Below are 9,918 nucleotides of genomic sequence, written 5' to 3'. Positions count from 1 at the left end.
ACAGGACAATGTTTAACGCACCGACCGGAAATAGCGGGGCAATTCCCCCTATCACCAGAATGATCACGCCCCTTTTTGGGTGATAGAAGTGTAGAAGTTTGACTGGCGGTCAATGGAAATGTCTGGTCTTTGCTACTTTAATCCGATGAAATAAGAAAACCGTAGTGCTTTTTAGATAGGATTAGATTAGGAGCCCAAATCCGATGGCCAGTTAGGCAAACTATTATATAGTGTCGTTGCCGATCAATGATCGATGTTGTTAGGCCTATATGGAGAAAAGTAATGAAATAGGGGTTGATTCATCAGAGCAGTCATACGTCATCTCCCTGTCATCAGGGATTTGTAGTTCTTCATTTGATTTGCCGTGTAAATCCCCAGATGAGAGTGTTACATTAGTTTTCTTAAGATAGGATAATGAATAAATCTGTTCAATGGGCATTTGCCTACTGTTAATCAGTGCCTACTGTTAATCAGTATTTAGCCTGTATGGTGTATATGAAGATGTTATAGCTAGATAGCTACGATTTATCATGAAAATAATGAACAGCAAGCTAGATCCAAAACTAGGGCCGGTGGAGGAGGGCAAGTGTCACATGATTGGACAGACTACCAAAACAGAAAAATAAAGTAGCCTATCTTAACGACAGCAAAAGTGATGGATGTCAGAAATAGCCTACATTACCTGGAGATTCAATAAGGTACTTTTATATGACAGGGTATGGGTTAGGGTTATATGACACCTGTAGCGAGATAGATAGATAGAGCCAAAAGTAAAAAGTCGCTGAGAGACGCAACCAGGGTCTGGCTGGTAATTGTATGACGCGCCAAACAATCCGCTGACATGAAAAGTACGTTTTAGAACATTTATTGAATAGAACAATCAAACTTGGCGACGTACAAAAATAATCCATAAGCGATCAAAACCAGAAAAATAACAAACAATGCGTAGCCTATAGAATATGCGTATAATGCGGTCAACAAAAATACATCGCTCCCCTCTCTCTCCACTACCGCCATGCAAGGTGCGCAGGTGCTTAAATTACCTTGCAATATCACCCCCCATAACCATATGACTTCTCAATACGGTGATCAAGGCAATAAACAAACAATCAAAGTAAACTCACAATAAACCCATTAGCCTGTTATACTAAATACCCCCCTACAACACCTCAGGCCTTTGGGTCGGGTGGTTCATCCACATGGATGGAGGCAGACTGAAAGGACACACATTCATTGAGATTGAGATTGAGATTGAGATAACGTTTATTGCCACTATGCATTACACATATAGGAATTTGCTTTGTCACCACAGCAAGTGCGTTTATACTTTTTTCACATGTCAAAAAACAGGACAACACAACAACAACAACACAGGACAGACAACAGTGCATTGGATAGTGCGGTATAAAGTAAAGTGCAGTGAGGGGGAAGCCAGAGTCATTTATCAGCCTGGCGGCTGAGGGGTAGAAGCTGAGCCTGTGGCGGGCCTTCAGTGCCTTAGGCAGCCGCAACCTTCTTCCAGAGGGAAGCAGGGTGAGGAGGCCGTGGCCGGGGTGGAAGGGGTCTGCCATGATCTTCCTTGCCCTCCTCAGAGCCCTGGTGTCATGCAGGGAGTTGAGGGAGGGCAAGGGACAGCCGATCACCCTCTCTGCTGAACGTAGCACCCGCTGCAACTTGGCCTTGTCCTTGGTCGTTGCAGCAGGGAACCAGGTGATGATGGAGTGGGTGAGGATGGACTCTATGATGGCCGTGTAGAACTGGACCATCATGGACCTCGGCAGCCTGAGTTTCCTCAGCTGCCGGAGGAAGAACATCCTCTTCTGGGCCTTCTTTGTGAGGGCCTCGGTGTTCTGCTCCCACTTTAGGTCCCGGGAGATGGTCATGCCTAGAAAGCGGCATGACTCCACGGAGGCCACCGGGGTACCTCCCAGCGTGATGGGAGGGGGCAGGGCTGCTTTCCTTCGGAAGTCCACCACCATCTCCACAGTTTTCAGAGCATTTAGCTCCAGATTGTTTAAACTGCACCAGCTCTGCAGCCCCTCGATCTCACCCCTGTAGGCAGATTCGTCCCCCCCGGAGATGAGGCCCACCAGGGTGGTGTCGTCTGCAAACTTCAGGAGCTTGACCGAGGGGTGGCGGGAGACACAGCTGTTGGTGTAGAGGGAGAATAGTGCTGGAGACAGGACGCAGCCCTGCGGGGAGCCCGTGCTGGTGGACCTAGAGCTGGAAATGCTCTTCCCCAGCTTCACCCGCTGAGACCTGTCAGTCAGGAAGTCCGTGATCCACCTGCAGGTGGAGACCGGCACCTGCAGCAGGGATAGCTGGTGCTCCAGGATGTGTGGGAGGATCGTGTTGAAGGCCGAGCTGAAGTCCACGAACAGGATCCTGGCGTAGTTGCCTGCAGTGTCTAGGTGTTCTAGTACGTAGTGCAGAGCCATGTTCACGTCGTCCTTTGTGGATCTATTGGCTCTGTACGCGAACTGCAGGGGGTCCAGCACAGGATCCGTGATGAGCTTCAGGTAGGCCAGGACAAGGCGCTCCAGGACCTTCATGACGACAGAGGTCAGAGCGACGGGTCTGTAGTCGTTGAGGCCTGTGACCTTGGCCTTCTTGGGGACGGGGATGATGGTTGATGCCTTGAAGCACGCTGGGACGTGACACAGCTCCAGCGAGGCGTTGAAGATGTGGGTAAACACTGGGGCCAGCTGGTCGGCGCAGTGCTTCAGGACAGAGGGAGAGACGGAATCCGGACCAGCTGCCTTCCGGGGATTCTGCCTCTTAAACAGTCTGTTTACCTCTCGCACTGTGACAGAGAGAGGGGGTGGGGAAAGGGGGGTGGGGGTGGGCGGGGCGGGTGAGGAGGGGGGAGGGAGGTTGGGGGGAGGGGGGAGGGTGGGGGTAGCAGGAGGGACATTGGCCCCCCTGGGGGACGGGGGTGGTGGTTGTAGCCGGGGGGTGTGGAGGGAGAGGGCGGGGGTGGGCGGGAACCTCTCTTTCTCAAACCTACAATAGAACTCGTTCAGCTCGTTAGCGAGGGGGAGGTTGTCGGACATCAGCGGGGACCTGGGTTTGTAGTTGGTGATGGTCTTTAGGCCTTTCCAGACGGAGGCGGAATCCCCCTCAGAGAGCTGTTTCTGCAGCTTCTCCGAAAAGCGATGCTTCGCCTCCTTCACCGCTTTGGCGAACCTGTACTTGGCCTGCTTGACCCGGTCCACGTCCCCACTGCGCCTAGCCACCTCCTTCTCATTCATTGCCTATTCATTGCCTATTTCATAAATGATCTCCATATAACGACGTCGATCATTGATCGGCAACGACACTATATAATTGTTTGCCTGACTGGCCATCGGATTTGAGATCCTAATATCTAAAAAGCGATACAGTTTTCTTATTTTATCGGATTAAAGTAGCAAATACCACAAATTTCCATTGACTGCCAGTCAAACTTCTACACTTCTAGCACCCAACAGGGGACGTGATCGTTCTGATGACAGGGAGATTATGTATAACTGCTCTAGAGACAGACTGAAAGGACACACATTGCCTATTTCATTACTTTTCTCCATATAACGACGTCGATCATTGATCGGAAACCACACTATATAATAGTTTGCCTAACTGGCCATCGGATTTGGGCTCCTAATATCTAAAAAGCACTACGGTTTTCTTATTTTATCAGATTAAAGTAGCAAAGACCAGACATTCAAACTTCTACACTTCTATCACCCAAAAAGGGGCGTGATCATTCTGGTGATAGGGGGAATTGCCGCTATTTCCGGTCGGCGCGTTAAACATTGTCCTGCCCCCAGAGAATGACTGACAGGCCGATAGAACATGAGAATTGCATAGAGAGTTTGAATTTTGTCAGCTGTTAAGCAGATGTGTTTCCTAGAACATGTAAATGCAATTGCTAATCACATTATTGCATTACAATTTGAATATTGACTCAAATAACGCAGGCAAAAGTGGCAAATGAATATGCTATTTTGGGATTGCATGGTAATTTTCACATTTGAATGAAAATTAGAATGTTGTCAGCTACAAAGCAGCGCATGACTTTGAAAATTAAATGTCAAATGGCTTTGCATTATCATTTTAATATTGACAGCGAATGTGCACATCAGGTACATGAAAATGAAAATGCAAATCATTAGAATTGCATTTGAATTTGAATATTGTCTGAAAGAATGCATGCAAAAGTGGAACATGCAATTGCAATCTCATATTGCATTAGCATTTGAATTTAGTCTACTATATGCTTCCATAGGGCTACACACTGGTGCTGCTAGAATAAAGACCTGGGGTGGGGCTACACACTGGTGCTGCGACCAGGGAAGGTGTGGTACCTCTGTCATATACTGTACTTGTCAACACGCAGCCCCCCAATTTAGAACAGTATCATATCAGAATATCATCTGATCGCACAAAACTTGAACTCGTTTTGATATCACGTGATGTCACGTCAATCAGTGGTCATGCCTATGCATTTCCCTCCCAAGATACTTATGCTGTGCGTGTGTGTATGTGTGCGCGTGTGTGTATGTGTGTATGTGTGCGCGTGTGTGTATGTGTGCGCGTGTGTGTCTGTGTGTATGTGTGCGCGTGTGTGTCTGTGTGTGTGTGTGTGTGTGTGTGTGTGTGTGTGTGTGTGTGTGTGTGTGTGTGTGTGAGAACAGGCGCGCATGTGCGTGTGTGTTTCGCTATTATTGATTTGCAATACCAATAAACCAACACCTTTTTATTCAATATAATTTCATGAAATTATTATTATTATTATTATTATTATTATTATTATTATTATTATTATTATGACGGCCCTGAGTGGCCTGGCAGCTCACTAACAGGACTGAACAGTGAACACAGGCTGCCATGTTTACACGGTGTGATGGGAGGGTTTGTGTTCTAGAGGAAATGCAGGCGGTGAAACACACACACACACACACACACACACACACACACACACACACGCACACACACACTATAACGGCTAGACAGCGAGGGGAGAGGGAGAGAGAGAGAGAGAGAGAGAGAGAGAGAGAGAGAGAGAGAGAGAGAGAGAGAGAGAGAGAGAGAGAGAGAGAGAGAGAGAGAGAGAGAGAGAGAGAGAGAGAGAGAGAGAGAGAGACAGACAGACAGACATGGATGATCTCGGTGTCTCCCACTCGAACCCGTTAGATGATTACGAGCTGATCCACCGCATCGGCAGCGGGACCTACGGAGACGTGTTCAAGGTAGGATGTTTATTTTCGCCCTGATCGGATATCTAGTAGCAACAACACCGCACAGACAGGAGTTAAACTTCCTTATTTGGCGTCTCATCAGTTCGTTATGACCTGTATGATATAATCATCTTATAATATTGTCATGTTATCATGTTATTATATTATTATTATATATGGCATTTGTTTGTTGTTCGTTTTCTTCAGGACACACACACATCACCTGTGTGAGCTTGTTCAATGTTCAACACACTTGGACTTGTTACGACCTGTGTTCAGTTTGCGGTGTTTAAGTTCTGCAGCATGCATGCCAGCTCCTACTTTTGGGGCTTTTCCACTAGAGGGCTGACCCGGGTCAGCCCGGGCTGGCCTGCTTCTTTGGCGCTTTTCCATTTGTCGGCCTGGGTCGGGTCGGGTCGCTTCTTTAGCTACCCATCGTGAGCAGGAACCATAGGGCCGAAGGGTACCTTTTTGGCAGGCTGCGTGTGACGTGTGACGTGTGACGCTGCACACCGTTGATTGGTCAATGGAAATCGTCATGTTCATAGATTTTTTCGCTAACCGCCATCTTTAAATACCACATTCGCTCTTGGAAAATGTCACTACAGTTTCTGTAATAGCTTATTAATAAAGATTTGAAAAATTATGCTGACCATCGTATTATCTTAGTTTAATGTCATTTCAATGCATCATAGAACTTTTATTTACAACAAGCATAACACAAAAATCGCTATTATGCACCGTCTTTGCCCGTGAATAACACCGGCTGTGAAGGTGGTAGAAACACAATACTCCTTTGCTAACTTCACCATCGGTATACAGTCATTTTGAGCGCTTAACCACCGCGCTGACACCCCGAGAAGTTATGCTTTTAACCGTAAACTCAATGAACCGGGAGTTCACCCGCTGGCGCCTGCTGGTTGAAAGTCCCGTTGACAGCGGGGGGAGGGAATAGTTTTACCAGGGAATTCGCTCCGCGCTGTGTCGACCGTGATAGCAGTGTAGTATCGACACCATTCAAATGGTTTTGGATTCCCTGTCCTCTCCCCTATCCGGACACGTTTGAATTGTTATCCTAACCCACGGTAAACCGAAGTTATTAACCCGCAAAGGGCACCGTCTTTGCCCGTGAATAACACCGGCTATGGAGGTGGTACAATCACAATACTCCTTTGCTAACTCCACCATCGGTATACGGTCATTTTGAGCCCTGAACCACCGCGCTGACACCCCGAGAAGTTATGCTTTTAACCAGTGGCGGCTGGCCGATAGAGGGCGCTGGGGCGCCGCCCCCACCTTCACTTCCTAGTTGCGATTTGTAAAAGTTTTTTTTTTAAATAAACATTGTTTATTCACAAAATGCGGCTGATATTCTGTCGGCGCCTATCAGCATTCATTAAAAATCCTCCAATACAATAAACATTTTTATCTGTGTGTGTGTGTGTGTGTGTGTAAAACTCACTGTTAAAATACATAGGGGGAGAACGCGGGGGCGCCGGTCAATGAAAGTCTATGCCAGGACGAATACTTTTCGCTTACACGTGAGCTGTAGCAGCGCTCCAATTGGCTGTCTCTATTTCTTGGCCAGGACGCACATTTGTGCGCCCATGGCCAAGAAATCTCCGGTTGTATTGCAGACAATGCATTATGCTGAGGACTCCCGACTTCCGGTTTTCCGGACTTCGGGCTTCCGGAGTATTTTAAATGAACATTCGTAATGTCTGTCTCTGATGTTCATGGTCAATTAAATCAGCCTATTTTGTGCAACTAATAATGTTCCCGCTAATGGGTTAACCAAGCAGCCTCGCACCTAACGTGCAAGCACCTATCTTCGAACTATTCATAGCAATATGCGCGGGGCAAGGCGGAGGTACGGGTAAACACGGCTCATGTTCTGTCATCAAAGGTAAGAGTTGGTTTTCTTTAACTCAGCTGATGCATTGTTGTGTTTCTGACATGGTCTGGTTGTGTTTCTGACATGGTCTGGTTGTGTTTCTGACATGGTCTGGTTGTGTTACAGACATGGTCTGGTTGTGTTACAGACATGGTCTGGTTGTGTTTCTGACATGGTCTGGTTGTGTTTCTGACATGGTCTGGTTGTGTTACAGATATGGTCTGGTTGTGTTACAGACATGGTCTGGTTGTGTTACAGACATGGTCTGGTTGTGTTTCTGACATGGTCTGGTTGTGTTTCTGACATGGTCTGGTTGTGTTACAGACATGGTCTGGTTGTGTTTCTGACATGGTCTGGTTGTGTTACAGACATGGTCTGGTTGTGTTACAGACATGGTCTGGTTGTGTTTCTGACATGGTCTGGTTGTGTTACAGACATGGTCTGGTTGTGTTACAGACATGGTCTGGTTGTGTTACAGACATGGTCTGGTTGTGTTTCTGACATGGTCTGGTTGTGTTACAGACATGGTCTGGTTGTGTTACAGACATGGTCTGGTTGTGTTTCTGACATGGTCTGGTTGTGTTACAGACATGGTCTGGTTGTGTTACAGACATGGTCTGGTTGTGTTTCTGACATGGTCTGGTTGTGTTACTGACATGGTCTGGTTGTGTTACAGACATGGTCTGGTTGTGTTACAGACATGGTCTGGTTGTGTTTCTGACATGGTCTGGTTGTGTTTCTGACATGGTCTGGTTGTGTTACAGACATGGTCTGGTTGTGTTTCTGACATGGTCTGGTTGTGTTTCTGACATGGTCTGGTTGTGTTACAGACATGGTCTGGTTGTGTTTCTGACATGGTCTGGTTGTGTTTCTGACATGGTCTGGTTGTGTTTCTGACATGGTCTGGTTGTGATACAGACATGGTCTGGTTGTGTTTCTGACATGGTCTGGTTGTGTTTCTGACATGGTCTGGTTGTGTTTCTGACATGGTCTGGTTGTGATACATCATTGAATGTGTTGACCTGCTGTGATGTGTTGACCACCATCACTCTCCATCATCATCCATCATGTGTCTATGAAATAGATAGTACTGTACTACTGACTGCAGCATTCATCTCTGCTCATTGATGTAGCCATGTCACACAGACACATAGTACACATATTCATCTGCTACCTTTATTAACCTGAGTGTAGCTGTGAGGCCTGTACTAGCCTTGTTGACTAGACTTCCTCCTTGTCTGACACTGGGTATTGGACCGTACCGACGTCCATAGACCGGTCACTCTTCCACCTCAGTGTCTGTAGTTGACAGGGTAACTTCTCCATGGCCCACACGGTCATTTTAAGGGTGAAAGTTGAAATTATACAATGGTTGTAACGCCAGTGCGTGTTTTATGCGCGTGCACGCGGGGGAAAAAGTCGTGCACGCGAAAAAAAAATCTAATACCGATAGTCTTGCTCCGAAACCGGAGCTGTCTACAGCGGATTCAAACTACCGTAATTCATGAACTATATGCCCAATCTAAAAAATTCAAAGAGTTTCTGAAAGCAGAGAAGTTGCACTTTTTGAACAGTTGAACTTTCCCCCTGCTGATCTGTATAGCGGGGGGAATCTTATGACACTGTTATGACGCGTAACTCCGCCTACTATCTCCTGCTCCTCCTACTCGTTCCTGGTCTGTTGTGTATAGTGGAAAACCAGAACTGTTCAAAAGCGTGCCGAAGCGAGCTGACCCGAAGCGATCCGGGCCGATAGTGGAAAAGCGCCATTTGATACTTTCATCACCGTTGCATCACCTGCACCCCTCTCGTGCATGTCTGTCTCCTGCATGTCTCTATCTCCTGCATGTCTCTGTCTGCATGTGTACATGGTACCCTACAGGCCTGCGTGTTTGACACAGCAGAGGCAGTAGTTAGATGGGACCACCCACTCAGATCACACAGCAGAGGCACCGACAGCAGATCACTGACTGTCAGGGGAGGCTGGTGGAGGTAGAAATCGGAGGACGTGGGGCTCATTGTGAATAGAGTCATTGAACAGAATGAGGAATCGAATCCTTGTGTGTTTCATACAGTTCCTCCCAGTTCCCCCCCCTCCACCCCTACAGTTCCTCCCACCTCCACCAGCCTCCACCTCCACCAGCCTCCACCTCCACCAGCCTCCACCTCCACCAGCCTCCCCCCTCCACCACCCTCCCCCTCCACCAGCCTCCTCCTCAATCTCCACCAGCCTCCACCTCCACCTCCACCAGCCTCCACCTCCACCTCCACCAGCCTCCCCCCTCCACCTCCACCAGCCTCCACCTCCACCTCCACCAGCCTCCAGCCTCCCCCTCCTCCAGCCCCCCCCCCCCCCCTCCTCCTGACAGCCTTGGGGAGTGTCTAGTTGGCTGAGAGAGAGAGTTACGGTGCGGTGAGGTTAGCAGTTGATAACAGGAAACCAGAGACAGGAAGTAGGAAGAAGTGTCGACAGCATGTGAGAAAACCTGCGCCTCCTCTCCTCTGGTCCTCCTCCTCTCCTCTGGTCCTCCTCTGTGTGTGTGTGTGTGTGTGTGTGTGTGTGTGTGTGTGTGTGAGAGAGAGAGTTTGTTTGTGGTCATGTGTGTGGGTCCACAGAGGACATCTTGAGGACATTCACAGAGGACAACACAAAGGCTGTCGCCATCGTCACAGGAAGTCTCACTAGCACGGAGAGAAGAGACAAAACAGGAAGTGGATACCGCTGCGTATCAGATGGGTTCTGTTTTCCACACGTTAGCCGCCGTTCCCCTATTGGATGCGCCTGTCGCCATGGTGACAGAACGG

At 48.1% G+C, this 9,918-nt stretch overlaps 1 protein-coding gene across 1 annotated transcript in view; it reads left to right on the top strand.

Moving 5' to 3' along the window:
• Positions 1-5,138: 5,138 nt before the first annotated feature.
• The window catches only part of map4k6 (mitogen-activated protein kinase kinase kinase kinase 6), a gene marked incomplete at both ends in the record, with an annotated part of 24,525 nt that continues 19,745 nt past the window's right edge, over positions 5,139-9,918 (top strand). The window contains one exon of the mRNA XM_080549937.1: positions 5,139-5,231. Within this exon, the coding sequence (XP_080406063.1) occupies positions 5,139-5,231 (93 nt within the window). The remainder of the gene's footprint in view (positions 5,232-9,918) is intronic.

The sequence above is a fragment of the Nansenia antarctica genome (assembly GCF_963989245.1).
Source record: "Nansenia antarctica genome assembly, chromosome: 20".
Lineage (NCBI taxonomy): Eukaryota > Metazoa > Chordata > Actinopteri > Argentiniformes > Microstomatidae > Nansenia > Nansenia antarctica.
Note: the sequence above shows the minus strand (reverse complement) of the source record. Positions and strands in the feature narration are given on the sequence as shown.